Here is a 23,944-nt window from a genome sequence, read left to right as displayed (position 1 = left end):
ATGGACTGTACCCGGCCAGGCTCCTCTGTCCATGGAATTTTCCAGGCCAGAATACTGGAATGGGTTGCCATTCCCATCTCCAGGGGATCTTCCCTACCCAAGGACCAAACCAGGTCTCCCACATTGCAGGCTAATTCTTTACCATCTGAGCCACCAGGGAGAGGAGAAGAGAGGTTAGTAATTAAATCTCAGAATTAGCTTGTACTTCATCTTTCCTAATTCATAAGGTCCTAGCAGGAAGTACTGAAGGAAGGAAATTGAGTCTTGCCTATGAAGCAACAGGAGGGTCTAATGCCCCCTAAACTGGCTATGATCAGGACATTAAAGTCAAATCTTAACCTGTAGAGAAAGGTCTGGGGATGTGGCTATCTGGGGTAGCAGGGTGGTCAAGGAGACAGAAAAGGACAAGATGGGGAAGAAAAGCTTGGAGAAAGAAATTCAGTTGTGGCCAGGCTTAGTGAGGAAGTTGGCAGTCTAGTGGTGGGGGCTGTGTAGTGGTGGAGAAGGCAGAACGGAACACATTGTTAGGCTTCACCATCTCCACATGGTGGCTAGTCACAGAGGCCACAAGGTGCTCCCGTGTGAAGTACAGGAATTGGGAGTCACATAGAGGCCAACGAGAAGGCAATGTCATGAACAAACGACTATTCTGTGTACTTGAAATCCATAAATAACAGCAGGAGCAACAAAAATCCTGGCTTTACCACTTTCTAGGCGGGGAAGTTATCTCCACTAGATATAAACTCCAGGAGGGCAGGGACTTGTCCATTTGCTCATCTCTGCAAACCCCGTGCTTGACACACACTATGCAGTAAATAAATATTCATTGAATAAATCAATATAAGCTCTCTGAGCCTTCTGGTTGGCTTCAGTCAACCAGAGGTGCTCACAGTGAAGGGAGGGACTCCTAATCATCGCTACGAACCTGGGTTTCAGGAGTCAGAGAGGCAAAGAGGAAAGCTAGTGTGCAGATCTGGAAGACAATGAGAAGAATTCTAGGAAAGGCAAGGTAAAGACAGTCCGTCCCTCACCATAAACAGTCAAGCAGTGAGCAGGTCCCAGTGGTGAGCCAGCACTTGGGTCACTGGAATCGGCAAAGGAAAGCATCTTTGAGGAGTTGCATGGGAGTGCAGGGGATTCCTAGGTCAACACTCCCGGGATCACCCAGGACACACAGTGTTCAGCTCCGTCTTCCTTTCTGGTTAGTTTGTTCACTTTTTTGCTATCATTCCACTCCATTCTTTTTAAAAAATATTTTTGGCCACGCCCAGTTTGGCATGTGGGATCTTAGTTCCCCAACCAGGGACTGAACCCATGCCCCCTGTTATTGGAAGTGTGGAGTCCAACCATTGGATCGCCAGGGAATTCCCGAGTACGCCATTGTTGTGTTGGGAGTTCTTTTCGGGGGTTGACAATGAAGTTTACTCCTGGATTCTCCGCATTTCTCTCTTCTGGCTTCAAGTAAACCTACAAACATTTTTTAAAATGCTTTTAAAGGATTATTTATGTATTTGTTTTTAACTGGGTCTTCACTGCTGTGTGGGGTTCTCACTGGGAAGGCTTCTGTTGCAGAGCACGGCTCTAGGGTGCATAGGATCAGCAGCTGCGGCCCTCGGGCTCCGGAGCACAGGCTCAGTAATTGTGGCGCATGGGCTGAGCATGGGCTTAGTTGCTCCGGGGTGGCACGTGGGATCTTCCCGGACCAGAGAAGACTGTGTCTCCTGCGTTGGCAGGCGGATTCTTTACCACTGAGCCACCAGGGAAGCCTCTTGCAAACATTTTTGAAGTTTTTTGCACTAGGAACTATGGAAATGGAGAAAAGGAATTGGTAAAATAACAAACCTGGGGTAGTTACAAAGTTATTTCAAGTCTTCATGGCTTATAATAGTAATCCATTCTAGAGTCTCCTCTATCTATACACCTGATTCAGTTATTTTTGGTTACTAACCATCAGCCTTTCAACTTATTTCTGTTCCTGGGGCTAGTGAGCCTATGTTCACTCCCCATGTCAGAAGACCCCATTTCTGTCCCACAGAGGTGCCGTGGAAGCATAATCCATATGACCAAGGAGCAAGTGAGTCTGTAAAGTTTAGGGAATCTTCAGGCAGAGCAATTTGCCTTGCTGCATTTCTGTACAGTGGTCCTTCATGATGACTACAGCTACCTCTGAGGTTGCCTAGGACTGACTCCCTACCTTTCTGAAGCTACTCTCTAGCCACCCTGTATCCCCTGGACCCAAAGAATAACCCATTTGAGTTCCATAAAAAATCTACTTTGCTGACAAATGGAGAGAGTTGTTCAGTCGCTCAGTCGTATCTGACTCTTGCGACCCCGTGGACTGCAGCACGCCTGGCCTCCCTGTCCACTGTCTCCTGGAGGGAGTAGCATGGGAATATACACACTACCACATGTAGAATGGATAGATGGTGGGAACTAGATGCATGACTCAGGGAGCTCAAGTCAGTGTTCTGTGACAACAGAGACAGGTGGTGGGAGGTGGCAGGGAGATTCAAGAAGGAGGGTATGTATGTATACCTATGGCTGATGCATGTTAATGTACGGCAGAAACCAGCACGATATTGTAAAGCATTTATCCTTCAATTAGAAAGAAATTAAAAAAAAAGAAACACAAAAAATCCACTTTGTTGATCATACAGGATTGTATGAGGACAAGATGATATACACCTGAGCAATACATCCATGTTAAGTTGACTGGCTTGAAGTAGAAATGAACTGACTCATGCATTAATCAGATATAAACACAATTTCATGCTTATCAAGTATGGACCATCCTCTCTAGCAATTACAGTGTGGGTGAATAGTGATACGGTACTGAGGGGCTGGGTGACCATCCGTCTCTGCTTCCACCACGTGGAATCTCCATTCCAGCCCTGTACTTAGAATGCCAGGTCAGCATTTAACCCAGCTCCATTGTGTGGACAGTTTCAGTAGGACAAAGGCCCCAGCACAGCACAAGCTAGCCTAGCAGCCCCTTTGGCTAGCTCCTGAGGGCCCCCCTTCTCTCTCTTTCTCTGGTAATGCTTTGCTGACTGCTGACTCCTGGCAAAGTCCAGAACAATCACCAAGCTCTGAGGGCATCATCCCTCTCCCACTCATATTTAAGGGCTCCAATTAGCACTTGGATCAGGCTAGGGCCCCTGTGTGTTAGAAATGGAGTAATCCAAGAAATAGAGTAAATAGTCTAGTCTGTCCTGTCCTTGGAAGGACTGTTGCTGAAGCTGAAACTCCAATACTTTGGCCACCTGATGCGAAGAACTGACTTATTGGAAAAGACCCTGATGCTGCAAAAGACTGAAGGCGGGAGGAGAAGGGGATGGCAGAGGATGAGATGGTTGGATGGCATCGCCAACTCGAAGGACATGAGTTTGAGCAAGCTTGGGGAGTTGGGATGGACAGGGAATCCTGGCATGCTGCAGTCCATGAGGTCATAGAGTCGGAAATGACTGAGCAACTGAACTGAACTGACCCTGTCCTTGCCTCCTTCTCCACTTTCTTTCCTGTGGAGTCAGATACAACCCAAGCCAGACAGACCAATGCTTGCTATGGGTCAGGTCCTGTTCTAAGCACTTTTATATCTTAGATACTGGTATTCCCTAGGATCACACCTTCAGCTTATTCCCTACTTACTCTAGTTTACATCCTCTCCTTGGATGACTTCATCTAAGTCATCCCCTCCCTTGAAATTTATATCCATATACCTACAGAATGTCTTCACCTACTTGGGTGTCCCACAGACCACAATTCAGCCTGTTCAAAACTGAATTAATTATCTTTCCCCATCCAAACATGTTTTTCCTTCTGTATCCCATTAAAAAAATTTTTTATTATAGTATAGTTGCTTTATAATGTTGTGCTAGTTTCTGTTGTACAATGAAGTGAATCAGCTATATGTATACATATATCCCCTCTCTCGTGGGTTTCCCTCGCCCCCCTTCCCTGGCTGTATCCTCTCATTACGTCAGAAACCTATGAATCAAGTTTCCTTCTCCTACCTAGCAATAACCACAGTTCCATCAGTTCTACTTTTTGGATAGCTGAGCCCACACCAAAGACTCCCAGAGTCTTTGGACTCTGCTTAACTCTGTTTCTAGTCTCATCCCCTCCAATTCACTTTCCATGTTGCTGTCAGCTCTGTTTGTAAAAGGATCTGTAATTTGTCCTGTGTTCCCTTTAACAACTCTCGTATGCCTGAAAAACATTCTTATCAGGGCACACATGACTCTTTATCATTCGGTATCAACTTTTCTAACTACTCTCCTTATCTCCCTAGTATGTGACTCTGGGAATACTGTGCTTCTTGTTGTTCCTCTAACACCCACTCTATTTTATAAGCCAGTGCTTTATCCTAAGCTGTTCCCTCTAGCTTAAATGTCTTTTCCTTCTTTGTCAAGTAAAATTCTATCTCTTCCTAATTATTTATTATGCATGGAAATGTTCAAGAGTTAATTACTTGTTCATTAGCAATGAGGAAAATAGATCAACAGAATGAAGGTGAGTTTGTCAGATAGTCTGTAAAAGTGAAATAATCCAAGAGATAACAGGTAAGAAACTATCCCCTGAGCAGGGAATAAAGTAATACAGTTGTGGTCTGACAGCGTGAGGAACATGGAGTGATCACTTCAGCTCTTAGGACCAGGAGGAACAGAAGGAGAAGTCCTACAGAAATACAACCCTGGAAATTTCTCATTACTGAGTGCTGTGTTAAGTCGATTCAGTCCTGTCCGATTCTTGGTGAGTCTATAGATGGTAGCCCGCCAGGCTCCTAGCTTAATGGGATTCTCCAGGTAAGAATACTGGAGTGGGTTGCGATGGCCTCTTCCAGGGGATCTTCCTGACCGAGGGATCAAACCCGCATCTCTTGTCTCCTGCATTGGCAGGTGAGTTCTTTACCACTAGCGTCACCTGGGAGAGGATGACTCTACTGAAGGGAAAGTCACCTTCACACTTGTGCTTCTAGTCTTGAAAAGAATGGAAACCTCTCTTCTCACACCCTAATAGGGATGGAAAGGCTGAGCCAGGCTGACCCCTGGTGGAAGGAATGAGCTAGTGCATGCAAGAACGCTGGCACAAAGCTCCCTTATGTATTCCTTTATTCAAAAACAGTGAACACTTACTCTGTACTAAGGAGAATCCTGAGACCCAGGAACACAGAGTACAAGGGACTTAAAGCCCCTTATGAATTCACAACCTAGTGAGTGGGCTAGCCTCTTTAAATGTTCCCTCAGCCTCACAGAGGAGAATGGAAGACCAGGCGAAAACCCAATGCAGCAGACCGGGGAGAAATAATGTGATAGGGATTTAATAGCAATCAGATATGTGAGAAGCAGGAATCAAGATTTCTGGCAGAAATATCAACAGTCTCAGATACGCAGATGACACCACCTTTACGGCAGAAAGCGAAGAACTAAAGAGCCTCTTGATGAGAGTGAAAAAGTTGGCTTGAAACTCAACATTCCTAAAACTAAGATCATGGCATCTGGTCCCATCATGTCATGGCAAATAGATGGGGAGACAATGGAAACAGTGATAGACTTTATTTTCTTGGGCTCCAAAATCACTGCAGATGGTGACTGCAGTCGTGAAAGTAAAAGACGCTTGCTCCTTGGAAGAAAAACTATGACCAACCTAGACAGCATATTCAAAAGCAGAGATATTACTTTGCCAACAAAGATCCGTCTAGTCAAAGCTATCATTTTTCCAGTAGTCATGTATGGATGTGAGAATTGGGCTACAAAGCTGAGTGCTGAAGAATTGATGCTTTTGAACTGTAGTGTTGGAGAAGACTCTTGAAGAGTCCCTTGGACTGCAAGGAGATCCAACCAGTCCATCCTAAAGGAAATCAGTCCTGAATATTCAATTGAAAGACTTATTTTGAAGCTGAACCTCCAATACTTTGGCCACCTGATGCGAAGAACTGACTCATTGGAAAAGACCCTGATGCAGGAGGAGAAGGGAACGACAGAGGATGAGATGGTTGGATGGCATCACCAACTAGATGGCCATGAGTTTGAGCAAGCTCCGGGAGTTGGTGATGGACAGGGAAGCCTGGTGTACTTCAGTCCACGGGGTCGCAAAGAGTCAGAGATGACTAAGTGACTGAACTGAACTGAGATATGTGAAGTGAGGGAGACAAAGAAGTCGAGGACTTCCAGCTTTCTGGCCTGGGCACCATTGTGGGTTGCAGTTCACCAAGTCAAGGGATAGAGGAAGAGAAAGTGTGTAGGAAAGCAAGATTAGCTTAACCACCTTTGCTTTGCAAGACATAGATATGGCTTCTGGGAAGCCTCTTCCCAACAATCTCTTATATACTACTCAATCAGAGGCTTCTACTTTGCTTCCTGAGCATCCTATAACCACTTCAATCACAGCACATAGTCCATGATAATGCAGCTGCCAATATTCTCATCAACCTTCTCACTAGATTCATAAACTTTTGAAAGAAGAACTGTGCTTTGTGGGAAAAAGATGGTAAGCAGCAGTCATATCATGTAAAACCTTGTAACAGTGCAAGGGAATATGATGCAGGCATAGTAAAACATTTAAGTAGAGAAAAACAAAAAACCCCAAAAGATAAAAGTAGCATGGTGTGAACAGATTTGTGACTTAAAAATATCATTCTGAGGCTTCCCTGCTGGCTCGGTTATAAAGAATCCCCCTGCCAGTGCAGGAGAAGCGGGTTTGATCCCTGATCTGGGAAGATCCATGTCACGGAGCAACTAAGACTGAGCACCACAACTACTGACCCTGTGCTCTAGAGCCCTTGAGCCGCAGTAACTGAAACCCCCTGTGCACCACCGGAGAAGCCACCACAGTGAGACACCCAGGCCCGGTGACCACACAGCAGGCCCTGCTCACAGCTAGAGCAAAGCCCATACAGCAGTGAAAACCCAGCAGAGCCAAAAATAAAAAAACTTAAAAAATCACTCTGGTTGCAGTGTGAACACTGGAGGATAGGTGGAAGTTGGGAGACCAATTTAGAGGCGACCACACTTAAAACAAGAAAGCCCCCGTTCAGGTCAAGGATGACGGTGGCCTGAACTAGGGACATTGCCACAGGCCCAGTAGTTGGAAGTCTGGAATAAGAGAATAATTTTTGGTAAATTAGGTGCTGAAAGACTTGAAACCCCTTTTTCGGGGGAATAGGAGGAAGATGGTGATGCCAGAATCTTGGCTATCTGTGCGCTAATGCCAAACAAAAATAAGGAGCTGGAGTTACGGAGGAGAAGGAAAGAGTGGTTTTATTTCTTTGCCAGGCAAAGGGGGACTGCAGTAGGCTAATGCCTCAAGAACTGTCCCACTCCTCTTTCCCTCTACCCCTCCAGTGTGTAGGAAGAGGTTATATAGTTAGGCAAGTGTATGTGATAAGAATCAAGGTGGTAAGTCGCACATGCTTCTTTCTTTGCCAAGTTTCAAGAGTGGGGTTGTTAACAATAATAGGGTATGTGCTGGTCTTAGCAACCAGTCTCCTAATTTTGATGAGCTTCTCCAGTCCCTTTAATCTTGCCTCAGGTGGTTTTGCGGCTGATCTGCCCTTTTGAACTCAAGTCATGGAAGCTGGAGTCATGTTTACAAGAAATGGGGGACAAAAAGGCCTCTGTGTCCGGGAGCCCCACAGAACCCTAGTCAGCATCAATGGGATGTTATTTGGGTGGCCAGTAAAGCGTTGAGAAGAGGCTTTATAATCCTAGAAAGCAGGGATATAGAGACTCAAGCAAATAAAAAAGTTCAAAATGTAGGCCCTCCATAATCACCCACTTAACTGATCCATTCTGAACCAATAGTGATATTTTGGGGTAAGCTGAGAAAACCAAATATTGAGTTAAACCTTCCCTTGCCAGGTCTGAAAACACAAAACCAACATTTATTAATATTTATTGTTAACAACTGCCACTTACCCAGTGGTTGTTATTTGTCAAGATGTACTCTAGGGTATTCTCTCATTTAACTTTTACTATGGCTGACAGCTAGACACTTTTTTTTCAATGAGACTTATTATGGCACAGAAAAATTAAGTGGTTTTGAACTGTGGTGTTGGAGAAGACTCTTGAGAGTCCCATGGACTGCGAGGAGATCCAACCAGTCCATCCTAAAGGAAATCAGTCCTGAATATTCATTGCAAGGACTGATGCTGAAGCTGAAGCTTCAATACTTTGGCCATCTGATGTGAAAAACTGACTCAATGGAAAAGACCCTGATGCTGGGAAAGACTGAAGGAAAGAGGAGAAGGGACGGCAGAGGATGAGATGGTTGGATGGCATCACCAACTCGATGGCCATGAGTTTGAGCAAGCTCAGGGAGTTGGTGATGGACCGGGAGGCCTGGCGTGCTGCAGTCCACGGGGTCGCAGAGTCGGAGATGACATAGTGACTGAACAACAACACAGGTGGTGGGCTCGAATCCAGTCACTGTTTAATTCTAAAATCTATACTTATAACCATCTTGCTACACTTTCTAAACGTCCTGTTTAGTTAAAATAAGAACAGCATTCCGCCCCGCAAAATACCCGATTAACAAACCCCCGAAGAAACAGAAACAGAACTCACTAAAATGGCGGCTCTTACGTCATCACACTGCGCGGCGCGCTCTCGAGCGCCACGTGCTAGAGGAGCAGGCGGGCAGATGGAGGTGGGTCTCAGCTGGGGGCGTGCCCTGTTCATCCGTGGCGCAAGATGGCGCTCCCCTTTGCACGTTGGTTGTACCTGTGCCGCTGGGGAGCCAAACGATTGGGGGTTGCCGCCACGGAAGCCCGCAGAGGTAGGCTTCTATCCTTTTACTTTCTTTTACTTCCAAAATAGTTTCCGTCTGATATTCCTGGAGCTCGCGGGAGAAACATCCCCAGCCCCTTCGACTCATTCCCGTCCTCCACCTGCGTTCCAAACGCGGGAGACTCTCTGGTTTCTTTAAATTACACGGCCTCTCCAGTCCGAGTTTTTCGGCTCCTTGGGCTGCCAGTAGTTAAGCACCCTAGCTCTCTTGTCCGCTCGACATTCTGACTCTTCCGTGTTTCCTCGTGATTTGTCTGCCTGTTTTACATCGGCTTGTGTACGTTCTAGAGTTCTAGCTCACGTCATTATCCAGTCTTTTTGCTCTGCCCGCAGGCATCAGTTTCAAATTGGAAGAAAAGACAGCCCACAGCAGCCTGTTACTCTTCAAAGGTGACACAGGTGTCAAATACGGCATGGTGGGATTGGAGCCTACAAAATTAGCCCTTAATGTGGAGCGCTTCCGGGAGTGGGCAGTTGTGCTGGCAGACACAGCTGTCACCAGTGGCAGGCATTACTGGGAGGTGACAGTGAAGCGCTCTCAGCAGTTCCGGATAGGAGTGGCAGATGTGGACATGTCTCGCGATAGCTGCATCGGTGTTGACGATCGTTCCTGGGTGTTCACCTATGCTCAGCGCAAGTGGCACACCATGTTGGCCAACGAGAAAGCCCCAGTTGAGGGCATGGGGCAGCCAGAGAAGGTGGGGCTGCTGCTGGAGTATGAGGCCCAGAAGCTGAGCCTGGTGGATGTGAGCCGGATTGCTGTGGTCCACATACTACAGACAGATTTCCGGGGTCCAGTGGTGCCCGCCTTTGCCCTTTGGGATGGAGAGCTGCTGACCCATTCAGGGCTTGAGGTACCTGAAGGGCTCTAGTATGTCCATGACTAGAGTCCCTAATCACTCTCTTGGCCTGCCTCCTGCTCCAAGTGTCTGAAACCTTTTAGCTGTGCCCGAAGAAACTGCTGGCTCCGAAAATTCAGTGACGGGTCCTCTGTGCAATATTTGTTATCTTCCTTTCTCCTACCTTGTGAAAGCTAGGCATATGGCTATGCTCTCCCCTCCCCCAAACTACTGCCAATTTCCTAGGCTACTATGAATGTACTTTCTCTGTACTTGCATCCTTCAATCTCTCTGTCTCCCTGTGTCCAGGCCTTTCTCAGACTATTCAGTCCTGGGGGTCTTACCCTTCAGCTTTGTTTGAATTCCATCACTGTGCTACCTCTCCCTCCCTTTGCCCACATCTAACTTGTTTGTTTTGGAGGCTCTACCTAATCTCTCCAGAGTAAATCCTTTCTACCTCTGGCTGGAGGAGTGGTGCTGTGAATGACTTGGCCCTTTCTGTACAGCACATCCAGAGTTTGGGCTCTGGCTCCCTCAGGCAGTGCTTTACTGACTGTGTCAGGATGAGAACAGAGCCCTCCTGCTCTAATGCTTCAGTGTTAAGACTCTCAGCCCCACACAGCTGCAGGTCTCCTCACCCTGAGTCCATCTGCCTTAATTGCACACCTCTGATCTGGTCATCTGTTGCAATCACTGGACCAGTTACAATCATGACCACAAAGGGGAAGAGACACATGGGGGATATTGAGGGAATGAGTGCCAAAAACTTTATTCTCCAGGCAGTCCATCTTCATTTCAGCTACAGTTTTGACTTCCAGAGCAAGGAAGGAGGCCTGAGGTCTTACACAATTCACTTGGGGGTTTGTTCAGACCCAAGCAGTTGCTCCCACTTGGCAGCAGAATATACTTTATCTAAAGCAGTATTTACCTAGTGGGGTGAGTATGTATGTGAAATATGTATTCTTTGGGCTCTGTCTGACCCTGTGGTTCCATCTTACTCTACAATACCTTTATGATGGTGATGCAGCTGGGTGGCCCTAGGGGAGAAAGAGAAGGACTGGGTCTGGCAAAAATCATTCGTGTAATTAAAGTTTATTTGAGCACAAAATACTTTCTCTGTCTATAAAATTGCTATTAGCAGTAGCAGCAGCACTTCTGGCCAAGGGGGAAGTCTCCAGACTATTAAAGCCCAGTACCTAGCTCCCTCTTCCTCTGTGTACTTATACACGTGTGGGGTGGCTAGAGCCCCTCCGCCGGACTCTCTCTCAGAATGGCTTCTTGGGAGAGAAGAGGGGACCTGCGTGAAAACCTGGGATGATCTGGAGTGGGCTAAGCCATTAGTCTGTACTTTTAAGAAGCCCACAATCTTTGCTGATAGCTCTACTGCAGGTGTCCACAAAGGCACTTCTCTGTACGCTTTCTGCCAAGGGAATGGGGTATTTCAACTCTTTCACAAAAAGCACTGGCCTTAGTCCTGGTCCCCACTGAAGCAGTGCGGCCCTCCGTAGCATGTTTGGTGGTTATATGTTAAGTGTGTGGCCAGCTCGTGCTTTTTCTTGGGCAGGGACCATGCACGCCCCATGCTCACACCATGCTCTCTAAGTTCTCTTTGGACAGGGCCTCAGCTGCAGCTTCAGCCCAAGTCTCAGATGGTGTGTATGAGTCCTGGTAGTCTTGGAGCAGTTTCACCACTTCCAGGTGGTTGAACTGCACAGCATCATCCAGGGGGATGTTGCCCCACCTGAGAGGAGGAACAGAGACCATGAGCGGGCAAAGAAGACATCAAGAGTGCCCTGGTTATACACCTAACTGGTGGCTGGAGCGCAGAAGTAGAGAGGTTGCTGCCCATTTTCTGTCCCCCACCACTTTAGCTTAATCCTACTCACCTGTCCTTGACAAAAGGATTCACTTTGCAGGCCTCAATCAGGAATTTAACAACTTCAGTGTGTCCTAGGAACATGGGCAGAAGGAAAACGAGAGGGTATAGATCCTAACGCTTGTGGTGGTAACGTGCGTAGACACTTGGCAGCTGGAGTCTGAACTAAAAGGGGAGGGGGGAAGGCTTCTTCCCAGTTTTGCTCCCTGCAGCACCCAGTAATAGCCTGCACACTGAAGGCCATCCAGACAAAACTAGTTGTTGCCTCTGAAACCTTGTGGGCACACATAATGGGGGGTACTCTTGGTAGAAAAGAAAGGTCTCGGGATCTGCTTCCCCTCTTATTTTTAACCTTCAGATACCTTCAGCGGCAGCAACGTGCAGGGCAGTGCGGGAGTCATAGTCTTTCTGTTCCATGTCCATGGCTGACAAGGCAAACCTAAAGGGGAGTAGAAAGTAGCTGGAGTTACCCAGATCAGCGTAGAGTCACTGGTAGCCTTTCTGAAGTGGGGTCAGACTGGATGAGTTCCAGAAAAAGCAAGACAGAGTTTATGACAAGATCTGCGGACTCTGTACAGTCTGTGTTCTCTATCTGATGAAGCTGTCAACTCCTGTGTCACAGGTGAGTGTGATGGTTCCAGGAACATCGCTGCCTACCTGTAGTAGGTGCCCAGTACAGATTCATTGGTGTTGGTAGTCCATTTGAGGCAAGGTCCTTACTGATCTCCTAGGACTCTGCTTTTAACACCCAGATTAATCACAACAGTGGCTACCATTAATTAAGTTCTTATCACATGGCAGTCACTGTACTTTAAAGAAAAAACTCATTTAAATACAGTCTCTGACCATTCAGTCTGACTGTAAGGCTGAAGCAACTGTTTGGCTATGTTGACAGCTAATGAAATTTCTGACGAGTATTTTATTGTGTTTATTTGGTGAGAGTATAAGTACCTTCGAAGAGCTGAGACATCTCCACTAGAGGCAGCAAATAACAGGTTCACCACAGTCTTGTTCTGGAAAACAAATCAGACCCGCCTGAGATGAACTGTGACTTTGAACCCACCCATGCCCAGCTCTTCCCTGTCCCCCTCCCTCGTGTGTTAGCCTTAGGGGTTAATTTAGCCTACAGTTTTACTGAAGTGTTATGTAATGTTCTTTTCTGAAATAGTCTTATGAGTACCCCCCAGCCCCAAGGGTTTTCCTTACCCGGACTTCTCCCCCTTCACGCCGTGGGTCTAATTTCCGAGCACAGTGCCTCAGGTTATCATAGTTGTGGAAATTGAAGAGAGATACCAACCTCTGGAATTGTAAGGCAAAGAAATGGTTTACTTCCTCCCTGCACTTAGTACGAGCTTGAAATTGATTTTATTTTCTCATTCAAAAATACGAAGTACTATATGCAAAGTAACTTACTTGGCAGAAGTGGACCCCCCTATAGCTGTTCCCCAGCTTGTCCAGTGGAGGTGATAGACACATCATCCCCATGATGTTGGGCACCACCAGGAGGATGGCTCCTGACACAGCTGATTTGGCTGGCAGGCCCACCTTGGGGACAAAGTTGGAACTGAGGATGAGCCAGAGATGCCCCAACTCTTAGCCAATCCCAAATGACTGCATGGGCAAGGCCACGCCCATCTCAAACTGTTGGCTTGTTAATTAGCTTTTCTTATTCGTGTCCTCCCCTGCCCTCTTAAATTTGTGGCTTCAGTAAGGAGCCTGTCTACTCTGTGCCTGAAGCTGTCCTAGAGCTAGGACAGTCTGTCAGTTAACTTACATTCAGGTGGTAGGAGGCAGACAAAGACAAAAATAATCACAACTTAGGATAACAGTAGAAAAAGAGCAGGGTGCTGTGATTGCAGATGAAGTGGGGGAGGGAGGGAGGTGCCCAGTGGAGAAGTGGGTGGTCAGAAAAGCCTCTCTTTGGAAGTGGCCGCCTGTATGAGACCTGAAGAGCCTCCAGCCATGTGAAGGGCGGCAGCAGAGTGGGTCTGAAATTGTACTCTCCTGCATTTATGTGTTTGAGGGGCTTGCTGTGTTTGGCAAACTCCCCTAAGGATTCTTGGCCTAAATTGCCCAGCTGCAGGTGAGTGAGTGAGAGGCAGGAACACACGTCCACCTCTCCACCTTCAGAGACTCAGCGTCCTCTCTTGGCTCTGGGCTCGTGATGAATGGATGGCAGGGCCAGACGCACTCACATGGAAGGCAAACTGGCCCGAGAAGTCGTACATGCCGCAGGAGTGCATGAGGCTGAGGGTGTTGCGCACGGCTTCCGCGCTCAGCACGCTCTCTCCAGTGATGGGGCAGATCCCACCATTGGCCAGGGTGGCTGCCATGACACTGCCCGATTCACAGGTCACCTCCACAGAGCACAGCTGTGGAGACGAGGCAGAGGTGAGGGTGTGGAGTGGACCCGGATGCTGTGCTCTGAGGTGTACTGCAATGTTCTTGACACCTTGACCCTTCGACAAATTGCCCTGGTGTTTCTGAAGGGCCCCGGGACCCCTGGTGACCATCTTGTGGGTCACAGGAAGGAAGGAAGGCTGTCTTACTCCCTTGGCCCTGGGCTGAATGGCGGCGTTTGCTTACCTGGAAGTAGAGATCAAGGGCAGCCATCATGTCCACCCCTTTAGGAAAGCACTGCAAGGAAGAAGAGGAGAGAGCCATCAGCAGTCCCTGTCGCACTGCCAGAAGTCCTCAACCCCCTCCGCCCTTACACCAGCTGCAGAATTCCCAGGGACTTTCTCTACCGCCTCTCCCGGTTACCTTCTTTTCCTTTAGGTAATAACCGATGGCATAATTCCGATCCCCCGTTTCCTTCTCTGACTGGAATCTGAAGCAGACACCCAATTTAGTAGTTGACATTTGCAAGATGGGTGTGAGGAGAAGGGGGAAAAATACCTTCCCTCAAAGAGAAAACTAGATCGCACAAGTCAAACTATATCAGCCCTTTTATAAATTCTCTCAGTGATACTGGAGGAAATGTCTGAACCTAAGCCAGCACTGGGCCCAACTTTATGGTAGTGTGAAAAACACAGCCAAACCCAAATGGTGTGGTCACCTAGCCTAGGAAAATGACGTTTTTGGCTTCGCGAAGCTTGGCAAGAAAGGGCCCAGGTGCAGACTCTCACGCTGTTTTTCACGTTAAGTACTAAACAGAAATGGAACAAATTCTTTTACAAAGCAAACAAATGTTGAGGATGGGGCAGGGAGAAATCTGGGAGGTCAAAGTTCCCCTGGGATTCCTTCCTCCTAACATTCTATCCTCCTCCTTTAGTCACCACGCCCCCTCCCCCTCAAAGGCGCCCCTCAGCATGTGTGTACACACACTCAAAACACCCCCCCCACACACACACATTTAGCCAGTCCTGTGAACAGGGCCTTACGTGGCATTGCTGAAACCCATGTATTCATTCCCAGCCATTTTGTTCAGATATTGCAAGACCTGGAAGAGAAAAGGAAGCATGGGAGGCTCCCCATGCATGAAGACCCCTAGTGAACACACACAGGCTTCTGCACCCCTGCACTCCTAACCCTCTGCACTCCTCAGTCCTTATGCCAGCAGGGACTTCTGAAGGTCTTCCTCCCTGACACCAGATCCCCACACTTCTGGAAATAAGGCTTCTAGTATGGGCTGGTGCACCATCAAAGTGCGGTTAAGGCCAGGCACCGGGGCAGCTGGAATGGACACCTTGCCATAGAGAAAAGCAGCCAGGGGCTGAGCAGCGAGGGAACTTACAAAGTCAAACTTTTCTGCTTTGTTACAGTCCATCTGCAAGGCAACAAAAAGAGCTGTCAGTATTCTAAGCCTAGGAGGCTGACAGGGAGGGCCAGAAGGACCTAGTGGAGACAAACTGTTAGATTGGTTTTGTGACTGGGCATGTGTTGCATTTTACGATGACTTTTTTGTTTTGTTTTAACTGAGACTTTTTGTATCCATGCCTATGTAGTGATCTTAAAAGCCATTTAGAGTTTATGATCAAGTAATGAGTGCAGATAATTTCACCCCATCTGTGAGCCTCACCCATCCCCGGGTTTCACTCCCATCTCCATCCTCAATGCCAATCCTCATCCCTCACTCCCACTTTCATGTTCCTGGTTCCAGTCCTGTCCCCAAGCCCTGCCCCTATTCCTGCTCCCATCCTCGTTGCTTATTCCCCCGCAGGAGCCTTACTCTGTGCTATTCCTGATGCCCACAGCCGTCTCCAATCCTGGAGTGAGTGATGGGAATGGGAGGAGGGTGTGTGTTGCATACACTGTAATACTCAACCATATAAACTATATTGATAATTGAAGTAAAGTTAAAGATTCTAGCTAAGGGTCACGTCAGTAGGGCCTGTTTAGATGGGGATGGGATGAGGCAGGTCCCAGATACAGGGCTGTAGACAGAGTGATCCCAGAGCAAGGGGAGAGCCTGGTCCCCCCAAACCTCCAATTGCTTCCTGTCCGTGTCAGCTATAGTGTCAACACTGCAGGAACTCTGACACCTGAGTCCCTAGGGGGAGGGTTCCTAACACCACCTTCCTCAGGAGGGGCTGCGATTGGCTCTGGATTGTTGCTGCCCACACTGTTCTCAGGGTGTTGCTCAAGCTCTGGGAGACCTACAGCTGACAGGCTGGCCTGACATCCTTGCTCAAGGCCAACTCACAGCTCCGGGTGACGTGAACAGCTGCCCGGTCTGGCCATTCACCCTTCTTTCCATGAGTCCCTCACCCAGAAGTGGCCAATCAGTACCTAACAGAGCTGTCCTCCCCTTGTGTCTGGCATTCGGCCCTTGATTCTAGACTGGGGTCAGGACCTGCTGTCTTCTCTCTGGGCCAGGAAGCTCTGGGCCCCAGACTCATGGGTGGGGGCAGGGATACAGTTCCTCTTAGTAATGTCCTCAGCATAATTTATGAGCCCCTGCTGGGTCTTCACTGCCTCCTGGGCACCCTCAAAGGAATCAAGGCCCCACCAATCTCCCTGGAGAGACAGGCAGATATGAAGGATAGAAGAACAAGGCAAGCTAGAGAGCAGTACCTTCCAGAAGCCTAGGTAGCACTGACCTTGATCAGGGAGCTCACAACAATGGCACCAGCATTGACCATGGGGTTATGGGGGATTCCTGGGGAAATACAAACCAGCCGACGTCTTATCAGCCACTGAGTAAAACCTTTACAGCCTGCTCACTCTGCAGGGTAGATGGGAAAGGTTTCTTTGCTGGGGAGGACGGAGTGACAGAGCTGATCGGGAAGGGCAGAGGACTCCCCCCTGCCAATGCAGGGGGCGCGGGTTTGATCCCTGGTCCAGGAAGATTCCACATGTTACAAGGTAACTCAGCCTGTGCCCTGCAATTACGGAGCCCGAGTGCTGCTACTACTGAAGACTGAGTACCCTAGAGCCTGTGCTCCACAAGGGAAGCCACCACAATGAGAAGACAGTGCTCCGCAACTCGAGAGTAGCCCCACTCGCCGCAGCTAGGGAAAGTCTGTACAGTAATGAGGACCTAGTGCAGCCAAGGATAAATTAAAAAAAAGGAAGGGCAAAGAAATACATACCCTTGGGAGAGGGGTGGGATAACAAGCGGACATCTGCGAGTCTGGTCCGGGCCCAGGGAGTGCTCACCTTCCTCATTGAGGGAGAGTGTGTTGTAGCGCAGGCCACTGGGCTCCTTGCCCACGAACCTGTGCACGTAGTCCGTGCCTAGGGTGCTTATGGAGATGGCATATGTGAGGGGCTTCACGCAGGACTGCAGGCAGAAGGGGATCTTTGTGTGGCCCACGGAGTGCCTGGAGGCAAACGGGCCATGAAAGGGGTTGGACTATGCTCTGCACCTGTGCCCTACCTCCCCTTCCTCAGCCAGCATCTCACCGTTGACCATCCACAGTGCACAGCGAAACGCCCCACAGGTCTGGATTTGACTTGGCCAGCTGAGGGATGTAGGCTGCCACCTGTGTAGGAGTGGGTAGACAAAACAGAGACAGTGGAGAAATGGACATGGAGAGGGGGAACAGAGCTGAGGTTCAGGATCAGGAGAATCTTTTAGATAAAAGCTAAAATTCTGACTTCTGCAGGACAACAGGGTTCCCTCCTGCCTGGTGTTCCTAGAGACACCAAAGCCTTAAGTCCTAGGCCTTACCCTTCTGCAGACCCACTCCTATAGAGATAGCAGTAAAGCGCATAGAAGGTATTAATACAAAGAGAATACTGGGTTAGCTTTCCTTTCTCTCCTTAGGCTCAATAACCCTATAGTCTCTTTCAAAGGTCTATTGAATCCTTATGTCAGTTGTCTCCATAAAAACATCAGATTCCCTCACTTGCTCTAGAAATCACAGGTAAAAATACATAAAGCCCTTGTCCCCCACTTTTAGAGGTTCTGCTTCTCATCTCTCATCAGTTGGATTCCCAGTGCCAGGAAATCTCCGAGAAGCAAGGTATACCTGGCCCAGAGCCCTTGCCCCTCCCTCTGTCCCTTGGCCCTCACCTTGCCTCCAGTGAGCTCTTTGGCATCCTCAAAGATGCGGTCCACGTGGCTCGTGAACTCCTCAAAATCAGGTATGACAAACTTCTTTCGGAAGGCCTGAGTCAGTAGCACAATGTTGCTGCTCACACACCTGGATCCCAGACATGATTGGGTTAGAGGGCTGGAGAGACACAGCTGTGACTCATGTGGAGGCATGGTGGTTGGGAATAAAAAGTGTGAGTGGTTATCGGGTTTGCGACCAACATCTGTGTATGTACCCTTTGGTCTATCACTGGATCTTTCTGGGTCTTGTTTCTATGCCTCTAAAATGAAGGGTTGTAATGATATGGAAAGATATTCCAAGACATAGTGTCCTGGGATAGGAGGAAAAAAACCTCCTGAATAATCTGTAAGTGGGTTTTATATTTTAAATCTTAAATGTTTACATATGTACATGGACATTACCTAGAAGATACCTACTAATCTGTTTACTTCTGGAAAACGCGACTGGGATCGGGGAGAGAAGGAAAAGAGAACATGTATTTCTCTGTTGTTTAAATTTTTATAATAAGTATAGGCATATTCACGTGTTGCTCGTGTAAGCAGTAAATGATAAAATTAAGTGAGGGGTTGACTTGAATCCCTAGGATTCCTCCTGGCTATTAAAGTCTGTGTCCCCAGAACAGTTTTGAGACGGGGTGCCCTTGTTTCCCGGACCCTCACTTTCGGAAAAGATCTCGGTCCAAGAGGCCACCACTGTTGGATTCTCGAACCATGCGGCGCATCTGGCTCATGCAGTCCCGGAGCCGGGGATCTGACGTCTGCAGTCCGGTGGCCTTCAGCGCCTTTCGGGGAAAGAAGCCTGGTAAGGTCAACTACAAGGACAATGAGCTCAACCCCAACTACTACAACAGGTGGAACAAATGGGTTTGCAGACTAAGAAAGGATGGAGTATAACAATTTTGAAGGCTAACATGGGTTTCCTGCCCTTTTTCATCAAGGCAGCTGGTTTCTGAACCCCTTGGATGTATGTGCCAAACCAAGAAGATAGGCAGTCAGAGGGCTGAATTACTCCTTCTGGAACAGCCTAGGCTATCTGCTATCATTAGCTGGTTTTCATCCTCATAATGAAGCTGCCCATTAGCTGCCTTGTACCTGTCCTACCTTCTCCCAGTTTCCAGAGATCCTAAGGTATCCCGAGCAGGTGGAGAGGAACTTACAGTAGTGAACTTATGGATGGGGATTCGTTCCTGTCCCTCAGCAATAGTGTAGAAGAGCAGGTCACCCAGACGGGACAGCATGCCACTCTCTGAAGAGTCACTGTTTGGAGGCAGAGACAGGGGAGAAGGACAGGAACCTGAGAACTGCTCCCTGCTCCTCCTGCTAGAACAAGGGCTGATCAGTAGGGAGGTGTCCTCGGTCTACACCGCCTCCCTGAACCTTCTGATCTATCCCTGTAATTCTAACCTGTCACATCTGTCCTGTTCTCCAGCTTTCTTGTGTTCCTAAACTTCAGACATTTGTTTCTAGTGGCCTCCTAGATAACTGCATTTCTAGATGTACCATAGCACTGCAAACTCAGCATGTCCAAGTCTGAGGTCCAAGTCTGCTCCTCCTCTTGTGTTTCCCATTTGGATTAATAGTGTTACCACTTACCCACAGGCCAAGCTGGAAACATAGAATCATTTGGACAATCCCCATACCTTACACCCATAACCAAACCTGGATGAATCTATCAAATCCATGTGCTTTTCTTCTCTCCCCCTCCGCTGGAATGGGGTAGTAGAAAGTACAGAGTTTGCCCCATAATAGCTATATGATCTTAATATGGATAGTAAGTCAGGTTATTTAATACAGCCAAACCTACTTCCTCATCTCTAAAATAAGGGTTTAATATCTGCTTCACAAGGGTAATGTGAGGTTTAATTTCAACAACATTCCATGAAAAACTATCTTTCACAAAGTATTTGCTCAGTGGCTCCTTGTTTGTCGATTACACATTCTCTTGACTTGCAACCCATTGTTCACAATGTGACAGTTATCTTTCTAAAATATCATTTCTCTAATCAGACCTTTGATAGCTCCCTAGTACCTACAAAATAAGTTCTATTTCTTAGTATGGCATTAAAGGCTCTTTAAAACCTGCCAACATTCCTTTCCTACTTTCTACCATGCCCCCACACTCCAGTTATGCCAGGAGTAATATTAAATAAAAGAAGCAAGCTGAAGAACACTGTTTATACTATGGTACTGTAGTATGGTGAAGTGAAGTGAAGTCGCTCAGTTGTGTCCGACTCTTTGCGACCCCATGGACTGTAGCCTACCAGGCTCTTCTGTCCATGGGATTTTCCAGACAAGAATACTGGAGTGGGTTGCCATTTCCTTCTCCAGGGGATCTTCCCAGCCCAGGGATGGAACCCAGGTCTCCTGCATTGTAGGCAGACGCTTTCACCATCTGAGCCACCAGGGAAGCCTAAGTCTACCATAGTATGGTACAGGTAATAAATAGGTGGCTCTCCAAATGGGCTAAGGCACTGTCAGGCTTCCTGGCCTTTGTTGTGTATACTGAAACTTCTGCATGGAAAGACCTTTTCCTCCTTCACCTGTACAGTCCTGCTCATCCTACAAAGTCCACATCAAATGTTATTAACTCTGCAAAGGATTCCCCAAACTCCTAATTTCACTTATGCTGCTGGTATGACACAACATACCATCTTATTGACAGAAAACAATCTTCCCTGCTCTACTGTCGTGTCTTCTTAGTTTTTTTTGGAGGCAGGGCTGGGCCAGGCAGCATTCGGGATCTTAGTTCCCCTACCAGAGATATCAACATATATTTGTTGATATTTGCATAAAATATCTCCAGAAGGTTGTATAAGATATCAACAACAGATGTCTCTGCGGAGCAAAATTTCCTAAGAATTTGCTCTAAGACATAATTGAACAACTGCATAAGAATATGTAGTAACCAAACTGAAGATTGGTTAAATAAATTAGGATATCTCAATACCATGGAATCTTACAATGACAAAACAGCAGCCATTAAAAGGACAATATCATGCATGCACACATTAAATAATATTAAAAGCTGTTTATAAATGGAAAAGATAGGCTATCAAAGAATAGGAATACTATGATCCTACTTCTGTTAAATTTTTACATATCCATATATAGCATGTAGTATATATGTGGATATAAATCATGGATTTATACTGAATACAGATATATGGTTACCTCTAATATTGGAACCTTAATTTTTTCCTTGATACTCTATTTACCTTGTTTTTCTTTAATAATTAGAAATAAAGCTAAATATTAAAAAATGAAACAATAACCTGAATTACAGGGCTTTTTCTCTTTGCTACCCTCCTTCTCCACCAAGAACACTTTCCCCTCATGGAGGGTGCCACATTCCCAGAACCCATCCCTCTCCATGCCCTCAACCCCTTCTGCCCAAAGGAGTATCAGTCCAAGGCCTTTACCAAGAAGTCTCTGGGAGCACAGGCAGCAATAGGTAGGAGGATCAAGTTTCCTAAGAACACTTCCAACTGTAAATCAAATACTCCAGTTAAACACACACACACACACACACACACACACACACACACACACACTTGCTCCCTATCCCACAGAAAATGTGAGGGTGAGGGAGATTAAACCTTTTCTCTATCCCACCACTATTTCTCTCAAGGCGATTATTTGGGAAAAGTTTGGGTGGAAAGTAGAAAGATGTGAGGGTGAGGGAGATTAAACCTTTTCTCTATCCCACCACTATTTCTCTCAAGGTGATTATTTGGGAAAAGTTTGGGTGGAAAGTAGACTGGGAGACAGAAGGTTTATTCTTTAAACATTCTATGTCTCCTTGAAAAGAGGCTGATGAATAGCACTGTAACAATTCTTACCAATAATAAATTGTTTAGTTGCTAACTCTTGTCCGACTCTTTTGTGACTCCATGGACTGTAGCCTGCCAGGCTCCTCTGTGCATGGAATTTCCCAGGCAACAATACTGGAGTGGGTTGCATTTCCTTCTCCAGGGGATCATCCCCACCCAGGGACAGAACCGGAGTCTCCTGCATTGGCAGGTGGATTCTTTACCACTGAGCCATCAAGGATAAATAGATAAAGCTTATTGAATGTTACCTGTCCAGTACAGGGGGCTTCCTGGGTGGATCACACGGTAAAGAATCTGCCTGCAATGTGGGAGACCTGAGTTCGATCCCTGGGTTGGGAAGACCCCCTGGATAAGGGAATGGCTACCTACTCCAGTGTTCTGGCCTGGAGAATTCCATCAACAGTCCAGGACAGGAAATCCGGTGGTGGTGAGGTAGAGGACAGAGTGGTCTGTCTGGTTACTTTAATTATAGTGTGCATGTCTTTCTGATTGTCCTCAATAGATGTCAATGACAGGGGAGTTGGTTCATTTCTTATTCTCGCTATAAAAGAGCAGGGGCTACCTGCATAGTGTCTCTGTTGGATTCTGGGGACGACAAAATTTCCTTCTCAGTCTGTTTCTGCGTGTGGACGACAAGAGGCTCATCCACCAAGTGTTCCTGGGTGGTGGGGGAGAGAGAGAGGTTCAGCCTCTAGGGCTGATTGAGACCAAAGGAAGAAAACACCTTAAATCAGGGAGCCGCCTGAGCAGCACGTTTAATGGCTCTTGACTGGCTCTGGTTTGGGAGATCTGCGTCTTATGATCTTCCCCTCCTCTACAGATTTTCCTCCTTCAAAAACCAATCGGAGAACCACCCTTATTCTAGATTAGGGAGTCCTGATTACGCACACAACACATACGCAGACGACATACGCACGTATCTGCGTACCGATAACACTCGAACATCACATTACATGCCGAAACACGGGTCACACACAGATCCAAGTACACCAGGACACGAGGCAGGCTGTTCCACACCCACGCATGCCCGAAAATACACACGAGGATCAGGGAGAAAAGGAGGGTGAGGATGGGCAGTGCTCACACTGCCCTGCAATCAGACACGTGCACCAAGCAACACTCAGCGCCCACCGGCATTCCCAATTAAGTACGCACCTTGGATAGGCACCATCCCGAGCACCGACCTGCCCAAAAGCCCTCCCGGGCGGACGGCACTTTACCGCCCGAGCGTGGCGGACCCAAAGCCCCAGATCTAAAGGAAAAGGCATCGCAGGACAGTAAGCGAGGAGAGGAGAAGGGAGATGGGATGCGCTCCTGAGGGAGCAGGACTCGGAAGCTAGCGGGAACCGCAGTGGGAGTGGGAGCGAGCCTGTCCCTTGCCCCTGTCCCGCGAGTCTTACTGATCCTGATGCTGCGTCTGGTGGCTGTGCGGCGTCTCCTTGCCCTGCGCCGCGGCCTCACTGAGGTGGTGCCGGACGCCCCAGCTAAGGAGAGGGTTCTGGCTCAGGTGACCCCAGCCTCCCCGCCGGCAGTGACTGCCAGCCCTGCTCAGCGAATTCTGTAGAGCTTTGACGGAGCGCATCCTCCCAGCTCGCCGCCCGCTCGGCCCGAGCGCCCAGGGCGTCTGAGAGGTGGTTGGAGGGAGGGCCGGAAGAATCGCGGACCAGGTGGGGAGAGCTCAGTGATGGAGTGCAGTGGAGAGGAGAGGCCCGGTGGGTGGGGTTGGTGCAGGAGGAGGGGCCGGTCTCTACAAGGCTCGGGACACTGCCAGGAGCACCCAATTCCCCCTAGACAGGGCATCGCGGAGGCGAGCACGCGTTGGAGCAGAGGCGCGGGAGGGCGGGGGTCTAGCAGCTGGTGAGAAGGGGGCGGTACTTGAGAGTTGGGATGGACAATGCCCAGGTCCAATCATTGAGAAAGTTCAAAAAAAAAAAACTTGGGGGCGGAGATAAGATGAGGCTACCCAATGAAAGCAAGGCAGTGGGCCGTCCATAAAAGCGGACCGGTTCCTCCGCGCTCTGGCCCGCTGCGGCTAGCGGTACATGCGGACGCTGAGGGCGGGAAAGCTGAAGTGGGGGCAGTTTCGAGGGCCAAGGATGCGGAGGCGGTCA

At 48.0% G+C, this 23,944-nt stretch overlaps 2 protein-coding genes across 4 annotated transcripts; one reads left to right on the top strand and one right to left on the bottom strand.

The window, feature by feature from the left end:
- Positions 8,636-10,733, top strand: SPRYD4 (SPRY domain containing 4). The gene is made up of 2 exons (XM_005680337.3): positions 8,636-8,775; positions 9,120-10,733. Exons 1-2 carry the CDS (start codon positions 8,691-8,693, stop codon positions 9,656-9,658), a joined length of 624 nt encoding a protein of 207 aa, XP_005680394.1. The 5' UTR covers positions 8,636-8,690; the 3' UTR covers positions 9,659-10,733.
- On the bottom strand, positions 10,702-23,685 carry GLS2 (glutaminase 2). 3 transcript variants are annotated; one of them, XM_018048064.1, is made up of 19 exons: positions 23,234-23,685; positions 22,989-23,085; positions 19,161-19,260; positions 18,664-18,785; positions 17,962-18,091; positions 17,349-17,428; positions 17,103-17,266; positions 16,544-16,602; positions 15,238-15,270; positions 14,885-14,943; positions 14,265-14,331; positions 14,088-14,138; positions 13,697-13,873; positions 12,915-13,046; positions 12,708-12,800; positions 12,453-12,514; positions 11,864-11,940; positions 11,512-11,575; positions 10,702-11,366 (listed from the first exon to the last, which is right to left on the bottom strand). In XM_018048064.1, the coding sequence occupies exons 3-19, from the start codon at positions 19,239-19,241 to the stop codon at positions 11,210-11,212; spliced, it is 1,608 nt and encodes a 535-aa protein (XP_017903553.1). In that variant the 5' UTR covers positions 19,242-19,260; positions 22,989-23,085; positions 23,234-23,685; the 3' UTR covers positions 10,702-11,209. The 3 variants fall into 3 exon arrangements, with proteins under 3 accessions (XP_017903553.1, XP_013819399.1, XP_005680395.1); XM_013963945.2 differs by having other exon boundaries at positions 22,989-23,666; XM_005680338.3 differs by lacking the exon at positions 22,989-23,085 and having other exon boundaries at positions 23,234-23,666.

The sequence above is a fragment of the Capra hircus genome, chromosome 5 (genome assembly GCF_001704415.2).
Source record: "Capra hircus breed San Clemente chromosome 5, ASM170441v1, whole genome shotgun sequence".
In the NCBI taxonomy this organism is placed as follows: domain Eukaryota; kingdom Metazoa; phylum Chordata; class Mammalia; order Artiodactyla; family Bovidae; genus Capra; species Capra hircus.
This window is presented reverse-complemented; position numbering and strand designations above follow the sequence as displayed.